We start from the raw sequence: 25,108 nt of genomic DNA, 5'->3' as shown, positions 1-25,108 counted from the left end.
AGGAAGAGAGCAGCAGGCCTGCCTAGACGCCGTCCTCCACACCTCGTTGCGCTCTTGCGACACGCTACCCGCGCCATCAAAGCCGCTTTCTCCCCGCTCGCGAGCGTCTGCGCTGACTGTGGCCTGCGCGCGGCCGCAGCCGAGCAGCAAACATCACGACGGTCCCCAATAGGGGAGACGGGAGACACCCAAAGGCAGCGCCGGAGCCTGGACTCCCGCGTGAACGAGGGCACGCAGATGTGGAGGCAGTCCTACTGAGCGTGGAGGCGAGGCACAGCCACGAGAAAAGCGGAAGCGGAGAGAAAGACCATAACGACAGAAAATCCACCGAAGGGGACAGCGGTCAGACGAGCGGGGCCCGCGGCCGCAGCGCACGTTTGGACAAAAAGGACAGTAAAAAAGAACAGAGGATTTCAAAAACGACGTTGGTTGCTAGCAGAGTGTCTTTCATTCGCGGCACGACATTCACGATGCCACTGTATTCGCCGAACAAAGCAAACTCACGAGTGTGCGGCCGTCTCCGTGTGTGGACGAGGAGCGGCCGCGTCACTGATTCTCCCCTGCTGATCTTCCAGACGTGGAAGAGAGAAGAAGACGAGACGCAGTGTTTGTTTTTCCTGCCAGGCGATCGTGCCTCTGTGGTTATCTTGTCCCGCACCCGAAGAAGAGACATATTCAACATCTATATATCGTCCCTCCGTCGGAGCGAGGACCGATATCCGCCGCCTACATCTCGTGCGCCCCGTCCCTCAGCGCCTGCGGACCAGGGCGTCCCGCCGCCGGATCTGGGGCCCGCGCCGTCGCCTCCGTAGAAGTCCGAAATCTCTCGACTGTTGCTCCGCCGGCCTCTCGAGAAGGAAGAGAACGAGGACCCTCCGTCGCCGCCCTGGTAACTCGAAAAACAGGGCTCTGCGTTGCCGCCACCGGGCCTCCTTCGCTCTCCTCGCTCGTCGTTCCACCAGCCGTCCCCGCGGCGCGAAGGGGGAGGCAGCAGGCCCGCGCCGTCGCCGCTCTCTCCGACCGTCGGACGGGCTCCATCGTCGCCGCCCCGCGGGCTCTCGCCGTCGCGGCAAGGAAACGAAGAGAAAGATGAGGAAGACAAGGAAGAGTACGACGAAGAGAAGCCGGACTTTGCCGAGCCGGAAAAAGAAGGCGGCGGCAGGAGAAGGACGGGCGCGCCCGGGGGCCGCGAGCCGGGATACTCACGCGATTCATCTCCCGAGGAATAGGACGAAGAAAAGCCTGGGGGCCCGCCGCCGCAAACGGGAGGTCTGCCAGGCAAGGACGAGAAGAGCCAGCCGTCGCGGCTCTTTCCACGAGGCGGCCCAGCGCCCAGCAGAGACCCACTGTCGCGGCCGTTGCTCAAGCCGCCGCCACCGCCCGCCAACCGCGGTCCTCCGGAGCCGCGAGATTCTTCGTCGTGGCGATGACGCGGAGGAGCCGCGTCTTCTCCACCCGAGCCCGAACGGCCAAAGAATGGCGCAGCGCTCGAACCGAAACCCGTTCCAGAGGCCCCCAAGGAAGAAAAAGCTGACGCGCCAGAGGGCAGATTGAAGACGCGGGGGCGCACCGGCCGCGAATGCGTGTCCGCAGCGGCGCCGACGCTCGGAAACCCCGTCAGGCCCGAGGGGCCCGCGGAAGGGAGACTCGGGGCTCCAGGCGAACCCCGGCGCGACCCCGAAGAGGAGACAGCTCCGCCGGGGCTACTCTCTTCCGAGTCCTTCCCAGCTGAGGAACCTTCCACACTCAACACGATCAGTCGCCCCGGTCCGCCGCCGGGGCCTCTGTGAGGCTGAGGCTCGATCTCGCGCAGAGCGGGTCTGGTGTTCCCGCGCCGGTCGTCCTCTCCGTCGCCGAATCCTCGCGCGGGGCCTTTGCCCGGAGGGGGGGCGCGCGACAAGTGGCGCGCACCCGAAAACCGGTCCGACCCAAGGGGGTCTCTGAGCCGTCCTCCGGGGCCCAGGATCCCGTCGCCACCTTCTCGCAGGCCTCTTGCCGGGAGCGGAGAGACCGACGAACTTCCGGAGTTCTTCCCCTCGCCTCCACGGGCCGAGTGGAGACCCGGTGGAGGCGGGCGCGGCAGAGACGACGAGGGCGGCAGCGACCAGCGAGACGGAGGAGAGCCCGAGGCGAACGCGCCGGGGGGCGACGGTGGGGACCCGAGAGGGCCGGCCGCGGACGGTGGGCGAGAAGAAAACTCGCCGTCTCGGGGCGGTCGAGTGGCGGGGTCCTCCTCCTCTGCCGTCAGCGAGTCTGGGGAGTCCGCAGGCGAAGCAGGAGCCGCGCCAGACCGCGCGGTGAGGAGGGACGGCGAGTCCACCTCGGGGTTCGAGAGCAGGTCCCGCGGTCCAGGCGAAGGCGGAGAAGACATGGGAGACGGAGGCGGCAGCAGACACTGCGACGGAGAGCGGCTTAGCCTGTTGCTGTCTCCCGTGTCCTGCTCGCCCTCTCCGCTTTCGTCGCGCTCGCCCTCTCTTCGCTTCCGCGGCGTGAACGCCTCGGGGGCACTGTTGTCCCCTCTTCGCCTCTTCTCGCGCCCGTGGGGGGACTGCCCGCGAGACGCACGGCTGCTGTCGCCTTCCGAGAGACACGACGCCGGCGAAGAGACGCGCCGCGACTCCCGCCCAGCCTCCGCTTCGCCTTCCACGCCCTCCTCCTGCTCTCCGCGGCCTCGCGAGGAGCCTCTAGAGTGTGTGAGCCCGTTCCACGCCTCGCCCCCCCCCTCACTCGCGCGGGCGTCGCCGCTACCGCGGCTCTCGTCGCGGCTTCCTCCCTCGTTGGAAGACGAGGGAGACACCGGAGGGCATTCCCCCGCGCCGTCGGTCGGCGCCGGCGACACGCGACCTTTTTCCAAGGCTTCTTTTTCAGGTGAGAGAAGCGAAGCACGCGGCTCCTTTTCCTTCTTTGACGCAGCTTCCGCGAAGAGAGCCCAACCCGCTTGCTCCCTTTCTCCCTCGTGAGCTAACTGCCCCGCCCTCGACGACGCACTCGACTCCCCCGCTTCGCTTCCAGCCGACGCGTCTCTACTGTCCACGCACTCGCCAGAGGCCTCGCCGCGGCTCTCGGCACCACCCTTGGAGAGTCGCCGACTCAGCGCGCGAGACCCCGGCGCGGAAGAAGACGAAGGAGAGGGAGACGACGACGCGGGAGGAGGAAAGGAAGAAGAAGAGGGATAGCCAGAAGGAACAGAAGACGAGGCAGGGACAGAAGACGAGGCTGGCGAAGACTCGTCGGCCGGCGCAGCGCCCGTCGCGGCGCTGGGCTCGTCTTGGTCCGCGCGCGGTGAGGCGGCGCCGTCACGCATCTTCTCACTTCTTTCTTGCGAAACAGATCGTCTCGGCTCTTTCCTCTCGCCATCGGGAGACAGCGGAGATGGCGAGAAAGAGACGTCTCCGGAGACACCTTTTCCGTCGTTGCCCTTCATTCCCTCCTCTTCGCCGCTGTGGTTTTCTCCCTCCGAGGTCTGCCCCCCCTCTGACTCCTCGCCACGCTCGCTTTCTTTGAAGTTTTTTTCTACCGCATCCTCTTCGTTGTCGCTTGCCATTTCTGCCGCCTTCTCGCTTGCCTCTTCTGTCTTTTCCTCCGCGACGTCCTCCGCGTCTCGGCGGCACTCCTCAGACTGCGCGTCGAAGGGCGATGCCAGAGCCGCGGCCGCGTGGAGGTCTGTCGTCTTCAGGAGCACCTGCTCAGCCACCACGAAGTCTCTCTCTTCCATGTCTTCTTCATGCTCCCTGGCCTCGGTGCCCTTTCCTTCCTCTGCACCTCCCCTCTCTTCTGCGTCGTCGCCTGGGTCCTCCCTAGGCTCCGGCTTCTTCTCGCCTTCCTCCCGTGCGTTCGAGTCCCTTCGGCCTGCCTTTTCTGCGACTCCCCCTTCTTCACCTCGCCCCTCCCCTTCTCTCTCGCTCTCGAGGTGAGCGCCGCCGCCCTTCGGCGCGACTTCCCTCTCTCGCTCTGCGCTGCTTCCTGTTTCCGCTGCGCTGCCGCTCTTCAGTTCCTGCTCAATAGTCGCTTCTTCCTCTTCTCCGCCGATTTCTCTCGCCGTGTCTTCGAGCGTGGCGCATTCTGCTCCTTCGTCTTCAGCTTCTTTCTTTGAGCCCTCCTCAGCGCCTCCCGCCTGAGCGTCTTCCTCACTGCCCTCCTTCGCTGCTTCCTTATTTTCTTGCTCCATCACCCCCTCCTTCATTTCTTCCGCTGTCTCTTCTTCTCCCTCGGCGAGCACCGTTGTGTCGCACTCCTGCGCGTCTTCTTCGTCCGAAGACAACACGACGCTGCGCTTCCGCTTCTTCGCCCTCGGCGGCGACGCCGGCAAAACATCGTCCGGATCCTCTTCGAGTTCTGCCGCGGGCGCCTTTCCCACTTCGACAGAGACATCATCTTGTCGCGGTCGCTTGTCGCCCTTCGGCTCCTCTTCTTCCTGCACCGGCGGAATCTCTTCTGGGGGAAGAAGGAAACGCTCGCGCCTCTCGTCGCCCGCAGCGGCCTCTTCCTGCTTTCCGCCCGCTGCGACACTGTCTCCTTTTTCTTCTGCAGGCGGCGTGCTTTCTTCCTCCTTCAGGCTCTCGCTCTGCTCCTTCGCCTCTTCGTCTCCGGCCTTTATCTGCGCCTTTCCCTCCTGTTCATCGCCGCCTGCAGCTGGCTCCCTTCTGCGCTCCGCACGCGTCCGCTCCTTTTCGCCTTGCGTCTTGTCTTCCCCGGTTTCTTCTTGGTCTCCGCTCGCGGATGCTTCATCTTCCGGCGCGTTGTTTCGCTCTTCTTCTTCCTGCGCGCTCTGCACCGACTCCTTGTCTGCCTCCTCGGTGTCGCCCAGCGCGCCCGATCGCCGTTTTCTTCCTCGCTCCCGCGCCTCGTCTCCGTCTTCCTGCTTCCCGCCGTCTCGTCTCGTTTCAGCATTGAAATCCGCGGCCAAAGGCACCGCGGGAAGCCCGCAGGACTCATCTTCGCCTTCAAGCGACTCCGCCCCCGCGCGACGGCCCTTCTCTTCTAGTGTTGGCGACGGGTGACGGGGAGACTCGGTCAGAAGAGATTTCGTCATCTCGTCTGCCGCTTTTTCTTCCAACTTGGAGCCGTCAGCTTCGCTCGCGTCCTCCACATCCTGCGCCTCGCCTTCGGGGGCGCGCTCGGCCTCAGTCTTCTCGGCTGAGAAGGCCTTTCTCTCGTCCGGAGGCGTTTCTTCTTCTCTCTCTAGTTCCGTCTCTTCTCCGCGTGCGCCATCCTCTTCTTCTCTTGCCGGCGGAAGCGAGTCGGCGTCTTCCGCACCTGCCTCCGCCAGGCTCGGGGCCACGCCCGCTGCGTCTCTATCTGCCTTCCCGCGTGCCTCGCCCTCGTCTTCTCTCTCCTCTCGCCGCGCGCTCTGCGCGTCCGCTTTGTCTTCTGCTTCGTCCTTGCGTGCGGTCTTCGTGTCGGCTTCTCTTTGGTCTTCGGCTTCGTCTTCTGGTTCATCTTCCTGGAAGCCCTTTTTCCGCTTTCTTTTCTCGCGTTCGCGTTTGCTTTCGTCCTCGGCGGCGTCGTCTTCCTGCGCCTCGTCGCCGCACGCGTCGGGGGCCATGCAGACGAGGCCGATGATGTCTTTCAGCTCCAAGACCGCGAACGGCCTTCCGCGCGACCCGCCGCCGCCCCCCGGCTTCTCGCGACCCCCCCTTTTCTCGTCCGGCCGCGGCTCCTCCGCGCCAGCAACTGGGTCCTCTTCGCCGGCGCGCGCTCTGCCGTCTTCTCGGCGCCGCTCTCCGGGCGGCGGCAGGCAGCGGCTTTCGCTGTCCTTCTTGCGCCTCGAGTGCGTCTGCAACCGGGCCTCGCGCTCGTCCTCCCTCTTGGTCGCCGCCTCTCCCCGCGCCTCCTCGCAGAAGGGCACCGCGGACTTCGCGAGCACGGGACACAGCGCCATCAAGTCCTGCAGCGACTTGTGCATGCTGCGCATCCGCCGCTCGCGCTCGCGCCCCCGCTCCCTGCGCCGCGTCTCTCGGAGCGCCGCCAGCGCCGCGCCGCCCGTCCACTCGCCCCTCCTGCGTCCCTCCGCCTCGGCGTCGCGTCTGCACTCTTCCAGCAGCCGCCGCTCCTCTTCTTCGTCTGAGTCCGAGGAGAGCGTCTCCAGTCCCGGCCAGTGGACGTTCGCGGCGAAGTCTAGGCTGACGCAGAGCTCGTTCGAGGACGCCAGCGCCGCGAGGTTCTTCTGCGAGACGAAGACGCCGTTGCTGACGCTCTTCTCCAGCAGCGAGGAGACGTACGAGGCCTGCGGGTCGCCGCCGTCGAGGGCGGCTCCCGCGCCCCCGCGGGCTGCGCTGCCCGCGGAGGGCGACGCCGCGAACCCCTGCTTCCCGCCGCACGCGTCGAGCCCAGCCTTCCCGTGCGCCGCCGCCTCGAGGAAGTCAAAGCAGGGAAACGCAGAGGCCGCGCCGTCGCGGTCTTCGCCGCGCGCAGCCGCGAACTCGCCCGCGTCCCCCCCCACCCCCCGGACGCCTTGCGCGTCCATGTGCGAGAAAAACTGGAGACACGACGGCGGAAGAAGCGTCTCCGCTGCGGCAGACCGCCCCGCGCCCGGCGCCGCGCCGCCCGTGTTCTTCCCCCCGCGGCCCTCGCGCCCCGAGAGACTCAGCGAGGCGCCCTCTCGCGCGGCTCCAGGCGTGTCTCCGTCGCCGCCTCGGTGCCGGCGACCGCCTGTCGAGGTCCCCGCTGACGAAAGAAAGGAGAAGTCCAGAGGTGCATCCGTCGACGGGCGCGATGTCTCGTACCGATACGCCTCCAGCAGCCGCAGCTGCAGCGTCTGAAAGGGCAACTCGCACGCCAAGCAGCTCGCGACCGTGCCTGCGAGAACGCAAGAAGAAGGACAGTGACACACCCAGACAAGAGAAACAAGGTTGAAAAAGATCGAAAGAGACCCGCAGCCCAAGAGAAATCCGTTCCACCCGGAAAAGCGCGACAGGCAGGACGACAGAAAAACAAGGCACGTACCCATCCGTGGAGAAGACAGGAGACAGCGACCCCCAGAGAGCCCAAGCCGTGCAGACAGAAAGATGCCTCTCAACGGAGAGGAAAACTTGCCAAGAAGTTACGCAGTCTGATGCCCACGCCTTGCATATCTACACATATTTATGCGTATAGATATGTATGTTGACAGCAAGGCAGGCAGAGCGAAATTTTGACGGACTCGACCCGCCACAGCGCCTCAAGCCGGCGTCGACTTGCGCATCGAAACAGAAGACACACGGGCTCTGCGCAGAGAGCTGCGCGCGCAGGCAGAGAGATACCCAGAGTGTTCGAAGCCACACAAAAAAAGAAGCTGGACCCAGGCGGAGGACGCGGCGCAGAACGCGACTAACTCACCGTCAGCTGCGTACAGCATGAGTCGATCAGCCAGGGGATGCCCCGCTTCCTTTTCTACCGATGGAACCCTCAGCACTGTTATCGCCTGCAAGACAATTAGAGAAAAGAAGTCGAATTTATAGGCGCCGACGGCGGAGGGCGGGGAATCCCGCACGCAAGACAGAGTCAGCAACCCCGTGAATACTAGAAAAAGCTCATGCAACGAGCCAAGAGCACAGAGCGTCACGTCTTAGTTCCCCAACCCCAAAAACCAGAGACAATATTCTCTTGACAAAAATATTATGTAAAATGCTCTGCGACTGAAACAGAACTAAACTGAATTTGGAGAAGAGTTTGAACTGTTCATTAAAAGATACTCCTTAATGAGCAGTATTTGGTTCAGTATATTTTGGAACAAGAGCGAAAGGTGGAGAGCGAGTGGCAAATGAAAGGCGAAACACGCGGAACTTGACTCACCGCTCCCTCCGCGAAAGTGTCTGCGGAGTGACCGCTCGACGCCGAGGCCTGCGGCGAGAAGGGCGCGGCGGGGCCTGTCGCCCACGGCGCAGAGAACGCCAAATCGTGTCCGGGTCCTGAAAAGAATGAAACAATCTCCACAGAAAACGTTGAAAGCCGCGCCCCGAACACGTCGCGGAGAGAGCGGCGGAACTCCAAGAAACGCTCACGAGAAGTGAAACGGGCGAGACCAAGTCCCGGCGGCATTTTGCAGAGCAACGCGTCGGCGAACGGTCGCCCGAGAATGGAAACGAACAGCTTTCCAACAATAAGAGCCTAGAGATCCCGAGAAGAGCTGGCCCGCGGAAAACTCGTAGTCTTCCAAGAGATGCGGGTCGCGGTCCGCACGCCTCTGGAAGGCAAAAAAGTGACGGTGGACGCCTCCGCGAGTGACAAGCAGAGGACAGCCGCCGACGGGGCAAAGGCACAAATAGTGTGCGCCCCGTAGACTATACACAAGCCTACGCGTATATGCATTATGGATGCCCACAAATGTCTGACGGCTTTTAGAGGCGTATCCTTGTGCGAAGAACAGAGAACACGGGCTCCCGGCCGCGCCGCACGGACGCCGCCACAAAAGAGCGGCGGTCTCGCTTCCTTAGTTGCAACGATCGCAGCGATTTCTGCCCTTCTCGCTTCCCGCCGGCTGCGCCCTACCTTGTCTCTGTGCAAGAGCGATGAATTTGGGGTCGGCGAGCTCCTCGAGCCGCTCTCGCATCTTCGCGGCCTCGAGGTCTTCGTCTCGGCGGCCCTCCTCTTCCTCACCCCTTCCCCTGAGGCCGCGCACGTCTCCGCCGGCTCCGCGCCCGCGCCGGCTCCTTCCGGCGCCCGCGCCGTGGCAGGCGTGGTGGCGCCCACTCGCGAACCGGTCTCCGCCGGCGTGCGGAGACACCCCGCCGCCCGCGGCCGCCAGCCGCGAGCCCACCAGCGGGTCGCCGGCGCCCAAGGAACCCTGCGCGTGCGCCAGGAGCAGCGAGGCGGCGGACGAGCTGCCATCGTGCTTCTTCGAGGGCGACGAGAGGAGCCCTGCGGGCGCGACGCCCGAGAGAAGCCGCTCGCCTCTCCCCCCTGGGCTGAACGCCTTTCCGTCGTCGAAAGCCCCCTCTCGCTCGTGGCTCTTGAGCAGCGATGGGCTCCTGCTGCGGCTGTCGCCCGCGCCGCCGCCGCCCCCTCCCGGCACCAGCGACGAAGACAACTTGAAGCCGGCTAGCGCGGCGCGCTGGCTAGCTGCACCCGCAGACGCGCCGTCGGCCGCACCGTTCGCCTGTGTCTCGAGGAACCTGGCGAGCGGGTCTTCGCAGACCGCCCTCTGGCTCCCCGCCGCGCCGTCGTCCTCCAGGCCCGGGCCCGCCTCCCTACCCCCCGGCGAGAAGCCAGCTGTCGCCGCGTTGGGGAGAGCGAAAGGCTGCGCCTGCGCGACGACTGTGTCTCGATAGTCTTCTTCCGGCGCCTCGCACACATCGTGGAACGGATCCCAAAAGTTCATCGCGCACAGCCACGTGTCGGGCAAGCGGTCCGGGTCGACGCTCGCAGGCAGTCGCCTCCACTTCTTGCAGGCTTCGCACTGAGACCAGACACAAAACACACGCAGTGGAGAGGAGGAGGAGTGCAGCACACGCAGAAGGCAGTCCTAGAGAAAAAACGGCAAAAGCGACGAGAGAAAAAACCTCTAAACCTCTCCGGTGGGACGGACGTCGAGCAAGTATTCCAGAGTGCCCGTTCGCGACAGAGAGACGCCTCAGACGCAGCTAGCCTGGCGGGAAGAGACACTCCCCCCCCCCCCCCCCCACGAGTGGTGAGACTGCTCCACGCACATGCATTCGGAGACATTAAGATCTAAGAATTGCGGCTTGGGGTATGAATACACTCTTCCAGACGTACCTGTACCCAGTTATCGACTGCCGCGCCTGTGGCGTCGGCGGTTTTCCCCACCTCAGCCGATGCGCCCGCCAGCGCCCCTACGCATCCTTCCTTGGTGAAGTCGTTTCCTTCTTTCTCCATTCCGTCGCCCGCAGACAGAAACGGCGACTGGCTGACGGACGCGGAGAGCTGCTGCCGCGGGTTCTTCACACATGTCGGCCCCAGCTCAGCAGTCTTGGAGACTCCGGAGACGCGCCCGACAGACGCCGGCTGGGCTCCAGAGGCCGACACCGGAGCTTGGCGCGCAGACGAGGAGGCGTCCCACGCCTCTCCTCGAACCAGACCTGCACAACCGAAGAAAACCTCAAAACGACGTGAAAACGGGCAAAAACACGGACCCAAACACGCGGCAGAGCCCACCCCTGAGAGTCATATACAAATATATATCTATATGTATATATATATATATATGTGTAGAGTTTTGGACTCGCAGGAACGCACCGTCCCACACATACATATAAATATATGTGTACATGTGAATAAATATATGGGGGTCCACAGCTCTGATTTGTTCTGTCTTCGCAGGTACGCCTTCACCAGTAAACACGTGTACGCGAGCATTTGCTCTTTTATGCCGGCTGCCCCGCGAAAGCTTTCAGGCGATCCCCCGGCGGCACAATCTTGTGTGGTGCCGTACACTCATGCGGTCGCGCGGGTGCATCGCGCGGATTTTTCTCCAGTTTTCTGCTCGGCGAGGCCTCGACTTACGTCCGAGCAAGAGCGCGGCGGGATTCGCGGCGTCGGCGCCGGCGGGCGCGTCTGCGGCTTTCTGCAGGAAGCCGCCTGGGGCGTCGCTGGCCGCCTCTCCCTGGCTGGACTGCGCAGCGCTGCGTTGCAGGTGCGAGGCGAGGGCGGAGGAGAGCAGCGAGGAGACGCTCAGCTCCGCGCCTTTGGCGGGTTTGAAGCCCTGCTTAGCCACGGCCGACGCCAGCAGCTGCGAGAGGTTCTCGCGGTCGATCAAGTCCCCCGCGGCCATCGACTGAAGCAGCGCGTGGGCAGTCTCCTCTGCGCGCGCGGACCCGCCCCCCGGCGACTGCTGCAGCGCCTCCAGCGCGGGGAACGCGGGCGGAGACGCCGCCGACGCCTGCGCCAGCCCCGCCGACTCTGAGCCTCCGCCCGCCGCGTGGGACTGCTGGTGCGCGAGCGAGGAGACAGCTGCGCTCTTCCCCAGCAGCGAAGAAGAGGACGCAGAAAGCGCCGGCGAAGAAGACGAGAGAGCCGACAAGACTGGCGAGGAGAACGGCTGGGGCCCGGAGCCCGCGCCCATCGACGCGGGACCCGCGCCACCCCGGAGCGAAGAAGAGGAAAGCAGAGCAGCAGACGCCGGCAAAGAGGAGGACTGGGAGTACAACGCAGGAGGAAGCCTAGGGTTGGACGCGACCGCGGGTGCAGAGGAAGCAGAATACCACGGGGATGATGCAGGGGCGCGAGAACCTGGACGAGGCGAAGAAGTCGACCCCAGAAGCGGCGTCGCCGCGCCGCCGCGGCCAGAGAGGCCGCCGCGCCGAGACGCCCCTGAGAGCGTATGCAGAAGACAACAGACGCACAGTGAGAGTATATGCGCTTGTTCGGGTAGTTTTCTACATGACTCGAATGGAAAACACACGTCGATACCTACGCATGCATGTTCGAGTTAGCCTCGCCGCGCATCCGGGTAACCAGCATGCGCGGAAGACGGCCAAACAGATGCGCACAAATCCCGAAAATCTCCACACACGGGCGCTCTGGGGCTTGCGACCCTGCAGCAGCACTGGGCGAGGTATTCGATCGTGCCTTTGCCCTCCTTGCACCAATTAAGTGGAATTTACTGAATTTGGAAGTATTTCTTCTCAGCTCCATGAGCAGGGCGAACGTCACCCCTTGGCGTACCTCTTCCTGCAGAGGCGTGGAGCAGGTCCTGGAGGCCGGAGTCGTCGCAGCTGTGGGCTCCATTGTAGTCGGAGAGGTCTCCCGCGCCAGCCGCACCCTCGGAGCCTTCGTCGCCCTTCCGCCTCTTCCCCTTCTGCGCGCCGGCCGCGGCGCATCGCCGCTTCCCGAGCAGCGCACTCGCCTGCAGCTCCTCCCGCCCCGCGCCGGCGCTGCCGGAGGCGAGCGAGGCCGCCTGTGAGAGGCGACTCGGCGACGAGTCTCGGCAGAAAACAGAATCTTCCTCCTCACCCTCGAGGTAGGGGGAAAACTCGGAGTCGCCTCCATGCGCGGCGCGGAGGGCGTGGGAGACGGCAGACTGGCTCGGGGTGTGCGCCGCCCCCCCAGAGAGCCCCTCGTCGGCCTCCTCGTGAGAGGCCGCGGAGTCGCCCCCTGGCGCCACGACTGGCGCATGTCGCCTTCCTCCTCGAGAACTCTTCCCGCCGCCGCCTCCGCCTCGGCCGCGCGTGGGCGCCGCAAGGATGGGCGCGAGGCCGTCCTTGCGGCGCGCGTAGCTCGCCCCGGCGGCGGAGGCGGCGGCGAACCCCTTGTCATCAACGAACAGAGGGGGAGTCGATGCCGCGGACGCGTAGGCACTGCCTCCCGCGGAGCCGCCACTTCCTGCTCCCCGGCCGCGCCGCCTGCGTCGCCGAGGCGCGCGTTCCTGCCTCCCTGCGCCGGGTGCGATGAGGGGTTCAGCGCGCCGAAGGCCAACGCGGAGTTCCCCAGGAGCGGCGCGAGATGGGGGGCGAGCCCAGCCTCGAGACTGGACTCACTCGCGTCGCCATCTTCCTCAGGAGCAGTGCAAGAGGCCCGCGCCAAGTCCCACCGATTCTTGTTGCACTGCCAGCGCGGATTCGCCATCAGAGCGGCGTACTCGGTGTCCGTACACCCCGGCAGGCGACGCCATTTGTCGCACTTGTCGCATTGCACCCAGCGGTCGTGCTTCTCCGCGCCAGAAACCATCTTGTCTCCCCAGAAAAGAAAGACTGAGGCGAGGAGGAGGAGAAGGAGGTGCGTAGGCGGCGAGAAAAAGCTGCGGGGGCGCCGCGGAACGAGACGGAGGCTGCGTGGCGGCGCGGAGGAAAGGAGCCGTGAACGCAAGCAGAGGCAGTCCGGTAGACGATCTCGTGGTCATAGCTCGAAAGGGAGGAGAAAACATAGCAGCCCGCCTTCAAAGAAAATGAGAAGAGGGGGGGGGGAGCAGCACGCGCGAATGCCGAAGTCCGGAAGGCGCAACAAAACAGCGCGATGCGACCGACCAAAAGACAAGCGAAGATACAGCAGTAGGATACAGCAGGGGCGCTCCAGAGGGCCCTTTTGAGAAACTCACACGAGGAGGGCGCGAGCCTTTTCGGACTGCGCAAGGAGACACTCCATCACAGCTTCGGCCGCACTCTATTCTCCTCCGCGGATTCACGCTGCTTTCTTTGCGCCCATGGTTCTCCAGTTCTGCCCCGGCTTTTCGTCGCGCAGCTGCTTTTACCTTGTGTACGTTTCCTTGACTTCAAAGCAGGGAAATCCACAATCGGCAACGGACTCGACGACAGCCGGGAGGAGGGACGCGGCGGCAGCACACATACACAGAACGAGTCGGACGAAAAGAGCAAAAGCGAGACAAACGAGGGGACGATTTTCTTCAGCTGAAGAAGCAACGAGAAAAGCAGTGGGACACTGGCATTTCAGAAAAGCGCCCCTCGACCACCGAAAAAACCTGGACGTGGAGGTGTCTTCCTGCAGACGCCTTTCTTCCGCGGGAAAAAACTGAGCGGGAGCCGACTACGCGAAACGGATGCTGACGCGAGACATTTCCCAGGGAGAGAAAATCAGGTAGACAGAAGGCGAGATGTCATACACGATTAGTAGGCAATACAAACAACAATTTGTCGAGAGACCGCGCCGAAGCACGTTCGGTAACCAGAGAAAAATTTTAATAACGACGTGAAGCCCCGGAGAAAGACGCCGCATGCAAGAGAAATCGCCCTTGCATAAAACGCCTGCTGCGGACGGCCGAAGCCTGCTGACTGGGAGAGACAAACCTTTCTCTCATGCGACCCTCTTTCATAACTGTACTGTAGGGGGCACACGCCTCAAGAATCATCTTTAGCTGCCACATGCTTGACCTATCATTCGGCAGCTGCCCTCATTTCTTGGCAGTGAACGTCGTATTGCCAAGAGTTCTTCGAAAAACGAAGGAAGCCTCACAGAACAAGGTCCTAACGAAGGGCGCACGCCGCAGGATTGGTAGGATGTCCATATCCGAAAAAAATAGCCGCCTGCATGCGGCGGGCAACCTTGCAGGAGTCGTCGGAAGGGAAACAGGCAACATCCTCCAGAAGATGAGCCGTACATGTCAAAAATTGCCTATATTCCTTCCTAGAAGGACGTAGACTTATCCCGTGATATGGGTATGGCATGGCGTGCGCCACGTTATCCACTGTGATGGTTTCGTGACCGGCTAGGGAGAGACCCTTCTCAGCTACTCTACTTGCGAAATGGCTTTGCAGGTTCAATTTACGGAGCGCGCTCTGGCATTATTCAGGGAACTGGAAGAATAAGCTCCCTTGCTGCGAGTAGAGGTGACGACGAGACTTGCTCGTCGTGCTTCGGGTTGTTCAAAGGTAACACCCTCAACAGCGCCCAAGGAGGCGTCTTCAAGCAATTAGGGTTTACGGCCCCGAAAATGGAAGAAACCATCGTAAGATTGATGCCGATTTCTAATTTGTCGGGCGCAATTCTTCTGAAACCACTCAGAATTACTTTCTTGGAGTTCCACATTCCCGCGTTTGTTGAAGCGCAGGAAGTAGCACCTGCAACTTCCGGGATTTCTTGAGGTTGCACATGGTGGGAATGTTTATCGCTCTGCAAGGGGGGGGGGGGGGTTAGGCTTTCCTGAATTCAAGGCTGAATGAATTTTTGAAACACTGTGCTGTTTTAAAAATTCATTCAAGGTGCGAACAGGCCAGCTTTCGTGGAGTTTTCTAAAGCGTCATGAGGACTCGTAGATGGACCCCAGCTCCTTCGCTGAAATACCTAAATCTTTTGACACTTCTCGTGTGTTCCATGTAACTAGTTAGCTTTCTGCTTACTTGGTTCAGAGAAAAAGAGTTGGTACACGGCTCTGTTCGAGGTGTACCGGAGCTATGGTGAAACTCTAGCTCTGCTCGTATTTCCAGTGCGTCTGTGTTCATTAACCGTCAGCATCTCTGCCCGCCCGTCTCTTGGCTTATCCGCGTGAGGAGTTGATTCAGCCGGCGAACAGCTTCACACACACAACGGGTAACTATCACCGAGCGGGTAACTAGGGATGGCGCCTTTCTTTGGTGGCTCGTCGGGTCTATTCATCCAGCAGAGAACATGCCGCCCGCCATTAAACGCATCGAAAAACTAACTCCATATCACTTACTTCTACTGTGTTTTCGGGGGAGTTCTAGTTGCTGCGTACGGTTGGCGGAGCGCCTCTGGGATGGAACGTGCGCACTCTGTCACTGCACATTGTTGCCGGAGATTTGGTGTCGACGTTTGTTTCATTGGCAGGCTCACGATGGAAGCTTTTACGAGTGTATGCATCAACGCCTCAAAGACCGCCGCCAGGAGCGAGCACACGAACATGGCATATAGCACCGTAGGTAGTCTGTGGTCCCCGCGGTCAGTGCCGCCCCTGAGTCTGGGCTCAAAACGATTTCCGTAGGTCAAACGCTGCTGGGTGTTGCTTGTTCTGCGAGTCGCAGCGGCGCCAGCAATGTGGCGTATGGACGCTTGAAAATGCGCCCAGGGCGTAGGCACGCTTGCTCGGAGACTCGTTGGCTGCCACTGGTAGAAAATGCCTTTATCAGAACTGCTGGTGCTGGCGTGGGGGCACTGCGACATCAGCGCGATGCTGAGGACGTGCAGCAGTTACCCACCGAGCGCCAGCAATGCGGTGTTTTGCCTCTGTAGCGGAACCACGTCTGAAAACCGTATCGAACTATGTGGCTGTCTCCGATGCCATACAGAATCTGCCCTCAATCTCACGAATGCAGGTACAGGTTCCGAGGGCGTACGATGAGTGCAATGACGGGCCCCATAGTGGAACGACAGCACTCTATGGTTTGTGCGTCCTCCACCAAAGCACTATATGCTACTTGTGGTTGCCAGGTTCAATCCCGATTAGAGGCGCTACTGCTAGGGCTTCACAATGCATGCAGCGACCTAAGGCAACAGATTCAATCTCAATTAGAGGCGCTATTGGTAGGCCTCCACAATGCATGCAGTCACCTAAGGTCTGACCACAGACATGGGATGCTGCCTCTGCTCAATCTGAACATGTCAACACCCATGAGCCGTTACGGCCTTTTGTTGCTCCACAAACTAGGGCTACTGGCAGCTTTGACCAGCTGAACCCATTCGAGCCACTCATGTCAGTCGTGCCTCCGCGCCAGGGGTGGCGCCGCCGACGTGTTTTGTCTCTCTAAAGGAATGCTTTACTGATGCTGTCCTGATGTGCCTCTATCTGCCGGCAACTTCGATTTCCGGGAAATGTGGTGCCACTGCAGCGGTCACATCTTTTACTCGGCTTTATTTTCACAGACAGTCGCCATCGCTTGCCCACACAAATCCGGCCGGGACACCGTCTAGGCCACACCACAGCATCCACATTAGCGAGAACCCCTGCAAGAAGCTGCGAAGCTTGCTTCATTTGCGACCATGAGGGTCATGAGGTCTTTTTTAGGCCAGTAATGCGATTATTCTCTGCTTCATACGAAGGGGAGGTACCCGACACACGTGCAGGCATTGCATTCTGGTTAGGATCCCGGAACGCCGCGAACCGTCCTCCCGTTAAAGCTCCCCTGTGACCTGAACACACCGTTTATTCCCCGTCTAGCTCTCCGGTTTAAGCGTGCAAGTTCCAATCGCACGCTGGCGCATTCGCCTGTACTCGACTCAGCACGGCATACATTTCCACGGGCCCTGGGCGGACGCCGTTGAACAGCACCTCGACTCCACTTGTGTAGATCACTTGCGGAGAGGAAAGTGGCGCCGGTAGTGTGCAATCTCTCACTTTCAGGGAGAGAATGCATACTACCGTTGTTTACCCGAGGACGACTGCAGTGAAGCAATCGACTACAACAGACCGAGGCACCAGATTATGTAAGTGCTCTTCCGGTGCTGCCTTGCGGCGGTTATACGAACGACAGAACACAGGGGAATCGGACACGATAAAAAGCTTGTGTGTTCTTTTACTTTGGGATTTCCTGAGTTCTACGGCAGGCACGATATCCTCTGGTGTGCTTCACCCCGGTCACGGGTAGCGAACTACGAAATATCCTCTACGGCCACTGTACCACGTTTCGTTTCGCCCTCCGTCACGGCAATCTCCTACGTGCGGACCTATCTAATTTGTTGTCGGAGCGGATCCGGTCATTCCGCACAAAATGGCAGACTCTGTGCGCCTGGGTTCCCCTTTGTGGGGCTCCAGCTCTCCCTGCAACTGCCGTCATTCTTCTCTTTCTCGCTCCGCTTGCGTGTCTCGGTCGCACGCTCGAGTTCTTGACTAATCAGAAGACGTGATTCAAGCGCGCCAAGAGAGGTGGCTGCGCCGGCACTTACTTTCAGCTGAGCACCTAGCGCGCGCGAGCGCACGCCGTCCATACTGCTGCAACTCCTGAGCGAGACGCCCTCGCCCGTCATCCACTCTCTGGCACTGTTCTGAGGTAGAACGACGAAGGCTGAGGTAACACTGTGAAAGTCGCAAGTACGGTCGCTGCTCGATAGTGCACCCGACGAGTTTACGCGAAATTCAGAAAAACGAACTCGGGATGCGCCCTTTCACATCGTCCCTAACGCTAGCCTACGCCTCGGTTGAGGGAACCGGTCATTCTCGGGAATCTTGTGAGTGGATTTCGCCCCCCGGTGGGTGTAGGATCACAGCGGGTGGAACCGCCTCGGTCCAAGCCGGGGGAGCGTGGGTCCTTGAACCCGCAGTGAGAAACAAGTCCAGGCGAGGATGCACAACGCGAGTGAGGTCTGCGCCTTTACCAGCCAGGCACCAGCTGCGAATCAGGTTTGTGCACGTGAGCTCTAGGCCTCTCGTCTTTTCTCGCGTCAACAGAGCACTGTGGTCGTTTGTCTCTTCCGCTCAACAAACCCAAATGGCGAAGAACGCGCCGATGAGGCGGCCACTTGGGGGGCTCAAGCTGACACGTCGCAAGTTGATGACGATGTGCCTCGGAGGAATTTTGTTTCTCGCCAGCGGACAAGCCGATGCCATACACCTCGGAGATGGGCTTCTGCGCCGGAACTTAATGGAGTGTACAGGAGCAGGCGAAGAGGTCTCCTCCGCCGGAATTGCACGTGTAAGGCATCAAAACAATCCAATAAGCCCGCATCCCAGCATATGGTATTATCAGCTGGCAGTCTCAGCGCTACACTGATGCAACCAGATCGTCCCTAGGGATGAAACGAAAACAAGGGTCTGCAAACCGGGGACGAATGGAACGCTGGCAGAGTGTGTACGTGGAGAATCAGGCTAAATCATCACCTTACAAGAGTTGGTTGAGGCCGAGAAACCAATTTACTGGAAACCTCCCCCTCCCGCAAGAAATGCCAAAGAGAGACCAAGGCAAGCAGTGAACGCTTCAGCGCGAAGAATCAGAGCTTCCATTGGAAGATACATCCTTCTTCGTAGACTGCCAAAACGGAGGCAAAACATCGAATTGCAGACTCGATATAACTGTGCAGGCCAGAGCTGCCTCTGTAGAAAGCAACGTTGTCAAGTGCGCCTACGGCCAGCACAGTAATCCTCAACCCCTGCAAGTGGAACTGACACACGACAACAACGCCGTGATGCTAGAGTGTGGATCCAATCACGTGCTTGAACCCACCAACTATTCTACCAACTACTGTGAGGACGGCACCTTGACAACCTGCACAAAGAGCTTCAAGGAAGTTCTTCCAAATTTCACTGACTCCTGGTGGACGGAAGGGAGCAAGCCAAAGGAAAGTGCCAAGCTTACCATTCCTCCGAGGGAGTTCCCCGCCGCAGACTTCAAGTTTTACGTGGGCTGCAAGTTGGACAGAGCAAATGGTAGTACCCAGCGTGTCTCACGGGAGAAGAGTCCCTCGCAGCCCGAAGTTGGGTCGTTGACCTGTAGGGTGGTGGTAACTATCAAGGCTGCGACCTCGGCTTCGGTAGCGCCAACTCTGGCAGTCGGGGCTGCAGCCTCTGGTGCTGTCTCCATCACGAGGTTTCTCGCCGAAGTCCTTTGAGCACATGCGGAGCTCATTTCTCGCCGAGACCCCGGGTTGCAGCTGTATTTATCCTCCGCAGGTTCAAGCCTGCAGGGGGTTTGGCTTGCTTACTTTGTTTGTGCTGTTACTGCTGCAGCTGTTGTTTCTTCCGCAGACGCGTTCTTCAGTTGAGTTACACGAAAGCATTACAAGAGTCTATGGCATATGGCGGCACTGTCTTATTTGACGACATGTGAAAAGGCGCATTTATTGTCATCGTACAAACAAGGATATGTTAGGGGCCACAGGCAGGCAGGCAAGAGCAGGTCTGCTTGATGACGGTTTGTCGTCCATGGTTTCCGCACAGCGCTTGCTATGGTGTGTCATGCGCGCGTGCGCACTACTGTCCTTCAGCGGGAGTAACTGCTTCATATGTGCCCATCTTCCAGAGGGGCTGAATTTCGGGATCTAGGCCCCTGAGGGCCTTGGAAGCTGTCGCGATGCTCGGCTCCGCACACCAGACACGATCACGCCTCGTGTATGCGGAGCTCTGTGTGGGATCCCCCACTTCTGTGGGGAGCTCGTCCTTTATTTTGTCAGGAGCCACTCGCTGAGTCTCCGTTATGGTCTGCTTGAGTTCACTACTTTGACACCTCGCGGTTACTGTGCAGTGCCACTTCGCCGATAGTGGCCAGTTCACATCTGCTACGTTGTACCCCTGTGCCCACGGTAGAACTGAAGCCGTTCTAGTTCTAGTGGATTCCACCACCCAGGCGAGTGTCTCCCTCAGTCAACCTTCATAGCGTTCTTTTCTCCTGTATCGCCCCTGCTGCAGGCGTGCATAACAGTAGTCCCTTGAGCTCTGGCCGCTTGGCAGCCTAGCGTCTCGTCAACGTCATCCGTTTTCGTCCTCCTTCGCAACCCTCTCCGCGCCACCCTTCTAGTCTAGTGCTGTTCCTCGTGCTTGACCACGATTTCCAGTTGGCTGACAAGCGGAATCGGTGACCTGATGGAAGATGCGTCCCTCGGGCCGGGTGATAGGTACTGGGTACGAGTAAAACGGTTACATGGCGCTTGCACTGCATCCTCGGTGCCAAAGGGACAATACGCGATGCCTTCTTTTCCCAGATCCCGAGAAGTGATTCTTTGCCGTCATCAGTCTCTCTTGTCTTAACTTTACAACTGCTAATCACAGACGGGAGGGAGCGCTCCAGCTGAACCAGCGAAATCCCGGACCAGCAGGCAGAAAAGACCTCCCTTTCCTACCTTTCTCTCTTGTACTGCAGTGCTTTTTGGCAAAAGGAACGAGCCGAAGAGACGAGGTTCTCGAGATATCAGGGGGTTCAATGCTGTGCTCCGAGCTGCCTTTGCACACTGCGGCGCTTAATTTCACGGGGGGTCGCTTTGTCGCCCCGTATTTGCCTTCCCAACCGCGTGTTGACCCGCGCTCGAATGGCAGCACCGACCCCCAGTATGCGCCACGGATGCACGCGTACGCGGTGCACCCCGTCATGATGAGAGGGCGTGTTGCCGCATTTCCATACGTTGCAATGTGACACATAATCCGTACGGCTCCGTGCCGAGCAGGCATTCCCTGAGACCATCAGTTCCCCAGTATCCGTATTGCACATCATGAGGACAGCGGAAACCGAACGACGGCGCGGCGCCTCGAAATCGAGTGCCCGCAGTTTACTAGGTCTGTGTCTCGGAAGCGCTTTGTTGTTGTTCGCCAGACATGCCGATGCAGTGAACTTGCAGGAAGTGATGCGCCATGGAGTTGAAGACTCACCGGGCATCTCCAATTCTGTCAGTACATGCGACGCAGCCCACCAAAGTGAGCAGGGTGCTCAACCGGCGGCATTGACGGTGTCAAAGAGCAATCTCCGTGCTACTTTGAAGTGCACGGGACAGAACAACAAATTCGTGCCTGGAGGCGGTAAAAACGTCTGTGCAGGCAAAGCGAACGCCACTGTGCAGGCGTGCAGCACCAATTCCCCCCCAGGACAACAGGAAGTACTGACAGGTTTGCTCGGTGCGTCGACTGGCGTTGTGTGGGAACAGAAATCCCCTGTGCCTGAAGTAGGGGAAGAGTGGTCACTCGAGCTTGACGAGTCACAACTCCCTTTGGAAGACACAACGTTCTTCGTAGGCTGCCAAAACGGAGGCAAAACATCGAATTGCAGACTCGATATAACTGTGCAGGCCAGATCTTCCTCTGTAGAAAGCAACGTTGTCAAGTGCGCCTACGGCCAGCACAGTAATCCTCAACCCCTGCAAGTGGAACTGACACACGACAACAACGCCTTGACTCTAGAATGTGGATCCAATCACGTGCTTGAACCCACCAACTATTCTACCAACTACTGTGAGGACGGCACCTTGACAACCTGCACAAAGAGCTTCAAGGAAGTTCTTCCAAATTTCACTGACTCCTGGTGGACGGAAGGGAGCAAGCCAAAGGAAAGTGCCAAGCTTACCATTCCTCCGAGGGAGTTCCCCGCCGCAGACTTCAAGTTTTACGTGGGCTGCAAGTTGGCCAAAGAAAATGCCGGCGGCCAGGCTGTCTCGCGCGGACAGAGTGAACCGCAGCCCCAAGCTGAACCGTCACCCTGCAGAGTGCTGGTAACTGTCAAGGCAGCGGGCTTGGCAACAAGGGCATCGACCTCCTCAATGGCGGCGTCGGTTGCTGGTGCTGCCGCCATCTCGGGCTATCTTGTCGGCTTATTCTGAGCAGCGTTAGAGTCGATATGTGTATATGCGATGTCAGACCCTTACGTGCCTGCCGGTGTCCAGTGGCTTCCCGTGGGGATGTAGGCCTCGTATGTCTTCATCGGTAGGCACAGCTGTATGCGTCCAAAGCGTCTGTAGGTGCGAGGGTATCCGACCTTCAGGTTCTTCTGGAGAGGTGCGCAAAAGAACAATCGTCAAACATGCGACCAAACTGCACCCCGCACTGCGGTTGGAATGCGCTCGCGTGGTTACGTTTTGTTGTGAATAAATTTCGAAGTGCATTCACGGTAGGCTGTCGTAGGGTGTCGTGTTTGCGGACTGCCGCTGCAGATGGCAAAATTGAAAATGCAGTGCCGCAGACGCGCATTCTGATTGACGGCAGACGCATCGGAGTCTCGGAGACCTTGCTCCCGGCTCTGCTTCCGGTTTCGCGGTTAGGAAGGAAGGGAGAAACTCAGAAGCCGCGTGTGTCAGGCCATGCGAGCCCCTGAGCATGTGCCTGTTCCTTTCGTACTGCTCACCTGAGGCGCTCTGGTGCTTACCTAAAACGTAATTTTCGTTCCGCAGGATATTGCCTCTTCCCAGGAAAGTATACGGTGCTACAAGTTTGTGCTACGTTTGCTCGTCGGCAGTAATCTGTCATCGGAAGGACAGCGGATTAGAGGCACAGCAATTCTCCCCCATTTCCAGCGGCGCTGAATTGATTACGCAAAGCAGGCAACAGCAAACGGGACTCTAGACGAAACCCACGAGTTATCTCGCTTTTCGGAAGGCGTTCGCACTAATTTCTGACGTGGGAGACAGGAGCACGTACACATACCCCATTCGGCGGTATCATAGCCTCATTTGTCATCATGAAAAGCGCAAGAGAACATGGATCCGGCAAGCGAAGACCTTCAAGATCTAAATCAATTGCCCAACTTGTAGTACCTACCCCTGGAAAAGGGTAGTTATATCAACCTAGGAATCTGACTTTAGGCTCTTTGTGCGGTGATGTGCGTCACGTGTTAGCACGGTGAACCCAAGGCACAACGATGCGGACGACCTGTCGGAGATGCTTCACTTTCGAGCCGTAATTGGCGTGGAAGTCTTAGGTATGTGCTGAGGGAGGGGGTCTCTCGCGAATATAATTTTCTAGCCGGCGCCCATCAAGCCAGCAAACTAACCTCGCCTCCCTGGATTTCCTCAGGTCACCCTCCCATAGTCTACAGATCTCACTACTGTCCCTCCTGTTTTTCAAAGTTGGTCGGTCTCTCTTTCGACCGTGCAGCATTGGGCCTCGCAAGCTTGTGAGAACACACTCTGACCGCCGGGAACGCGGTTACTCTCTTTTCTGCCCAGCGTGCGCAGAACGGATTACACCTGCTCGTCCCCCGAGCACTCCAGAGGCTCATGCCGCGTAGTTTCGCAGAGGAAGCTCTCACTTCTTCCTCCAAGAAGTCCATCGCAACCCGTGGGAAAGTCGCATAACGGAAGACAAGGGCAAGATTGAACAGCGTCCCGCGTGCGAAGACTCTCTCCCTCAGGCCCAGGGGCGGCCTCGTGAGAACAGCAACGAACCGGTCATCTATTCCAACAACGCGTACTTACTTACTTGTGGTGCCCGTCATGTTTACATGGAACGGAATAGAAATGCTTGACAAGAGGAGTGTGGCAGCGGTGGGTATTCTGGCTGGCGCCGGGTCATCGTCCCTGCACACTGTGCGTGTGTGCGCCAGAGGGTGTCGACCTGTGACTCTTCGCCACCCTCCCTAGCAGCCCTGCAAATCTTTTTTCGGAAGTTCGAAGCGTCGTTGCAGGCAGTGAATTGCCGGGATCTGGTGTCTTTCAGTGGGTACAGGTGAATCTGAGAATTAAATCCACTGTTAGGTATTAGCGCGAACGCAGTGGCGCAAGAAACACCAAGACCAGAGCGACGCCGGGGAATCCCAGTTGATGGCTCGCGCGTTCCTGGCGCTATGCACTGGAAGCATTTTGCTCGTACACATCGAAAAAGCTGGGGTCACCAAGCTGCAGGAGGTCCTGCGGCATCCGGAGTTTAAAACCGGTAGCGGCAAACCCACAACCCACTTGGGATTCTACACGCACATGCGACGTGGCACAGCAAATCGACGGCGATCTTCCGGCGAAACTCGTACTGTCGGAGGGAAATCTTAGTGTTACCTTGGAATGCAGTGGCGCCTGCAACAAATTCATACCAGAACGAGGCCTGACAGTTTGTTCACAGAAAGACGCTGTCGACGTAAATGCCTGCAAGAGCGTACGTAGAAGGGTCGAAGAAGCAGGTGGAGTTGACAGGGCTGTTGGGAGCGTCGACGTCGGTTGCATGGACGAAAAAGCAGAGCACAAAGAAGACTGGCAGCGAGGAGTGGCCCTTGAAATTGGATGTCAACCAGCTTCCTCTCTCCGACACGTCCTTCTTCGTCGGCTGCCAAAACGGGAAACCCAATTCAAAATGCAAACTGGACACAACCGTGCAAGCCAGATGATCCAATGTGGAAGAAAATGTTGTCCAGTGCGCATACGGCCGACACAGCAACCCTCACCCCTTGCAGGTGGAGCTCACGCAACAGAACTACATCCTGACATTGGAGTGTGGCACCGGTCACTCGATTGTGCCTCCGAAGGATGCCATCAGCTGCTGTGAGGACGGCAGTCTGCAGTCCTGTGCAAATAACTTCAAAGCTATTCTTCCGAACTTAGCAGATGCGTGGTGGACGGAAACAACGGAAGAGCATGATCGAGCCACGCTAACAGTTCCTCCAACAGATTTCCCGAATACGGACCAAACGTTTTACCTCGGCTCCTCCGGAAAGTCCGTTGAGGGAACGCCCAGCGCGTATTCACTGATCCGGGGGTAGCCCCTCAGTCTGACGCTGAAGCGACGACGTGCAGGGTAATGGTGACCATCGAGGCGTCGGGTTTCTCTTCTGCAGTGATGACGGCGTGGAGGGCGGCCGCAGCGTTTTGCGGTGTTGCCGTGGTTGCCCTTCTTGCTACCTCTGTTTGAACTGCTGCACGTTTCCGTGTCTCGCTGTGATTCTAGGGGTCTTCGCCTTGATCCCGGGACAACCTCCCCAGCCGAGGCTGTCCCAATGGTTCCTGGTTTGTTGAAAGATCGGCGTGCCACTGTTGATTATGCCCGTCGTTGCATTCCCTGGCAGCGCAGCTGTGTATCGACTTCTTGTTAATTCGCTTGGGCGAGATTCGCTGTGGGAAAGGGCATGGCTATGTGGATCCCGCACCGCAGATGACCTGTGCATGAAGCCACACCGAGCGGTACATGCGTCGCGGGTCTTCAGAGGCGCTGGTTTCCGGCGGCCTGCCAGCTGGAAAACGCGTGTGGACTTCTCCGTGAGCGCACGTTACAAAGACTGACATGCAAAAGTGAACGGTCTTGGTCTCGTCACATTGGGTCAAGGTCGAGCTCGCTGTTGCAAGCTGTTGCAACTCTGCGTAACCGAAGAAGCATAGATCCTCACTGAACGTCGTGTTCGACTCCTCACAGCTCTTCATGTGTTGTGCCGCGCTC

At 59.6% G+C, this 25,108-nt stretch overlaps 3 protein-coding genes across 3 annotated transcripts; 2 read left to right on the top strand and 1 right to left on the bottom strand.

The window, feature by feature from the left end:
* Positions 1-682: 682 nt before the first annotated feature.
* Positions 683-12,603, bottom strand: BESB_080810 (uncharacterized protein; the record flags this gene model as incomplete). Its single annotated transcript, XM_029366443.1, has 8 exons — positions 683-6,798; positions 7,318-7,402; positions 7,774-7,889; positions 8,470-9,376; positions 9,694-10,016; positions 10,441-11,247; positions 11,602-11,833; positions 11,890-12,603. The coding sequence occupies 8 exons, from the start codon at positions 12,601-12,603 to the stop codon at positions 683-685; spliced, it is 9,300 nt and encodes a 3,099-aa protein (XP_029217874.1).
* A 5,165-nt stretch (positions 12,604-17,768) lies between these two features.
* On the top strand, positions 17,769-18,885 carry BESB_080800 (SAG-related sequence; the record flags this gene model as incomplete). Its single annotated transcript, XM_029366442.1, has 2 exons — positions 17,769-17,972; positions 18,358-18,885. The coding sequence occupies 2 exons, from the start codon at positions 17,769-17,771 to the stop codon at positions 18,883-18,885; spliced, it is 732 nt and encodes a 243-aa protein (XP_029217873.1).
* Positions 18,886-20,610: 1,725 nt separating this feature from the next.
* BESB_080790 (SAG-related sequence) lies at positions 20,611-21,576 on the top strand (the record flags this gene model as incomplete). Its single annotated transcript, XM_029366441.1, has 1 exon — positions 20,611-21,576. One exon carries the CDS (start codon positions 20,611-20,613, stop codon positions 21,574-21,576), a length of 966 nt encoding a protein of 321 aa, XP_029217872.1.
* Between the last annotated feature and the right edge of the window lie 3,532 nt (positions 21,577-25,108).

The sequence above is a fragment of the Besnoitia besnoiti genome, chromosome VII, assembly GCF_002563875.1.
Source record: "Besnoitia besnoiti strain Bb-Ger1 chromosome VII, whole genome shotgun sequence".
Taxonomy (NCBI): Eukaryota; Apicomplexa; class Conoidasida; order Eucoccidiorida; family Sarcocystidae; genus Besnoitia; species Besnoitia besnoiti.
Note: the sequence above shows the minus strand (reverse complement) of the source record. Positions and strands in the feature narration are given on the sequence as shown.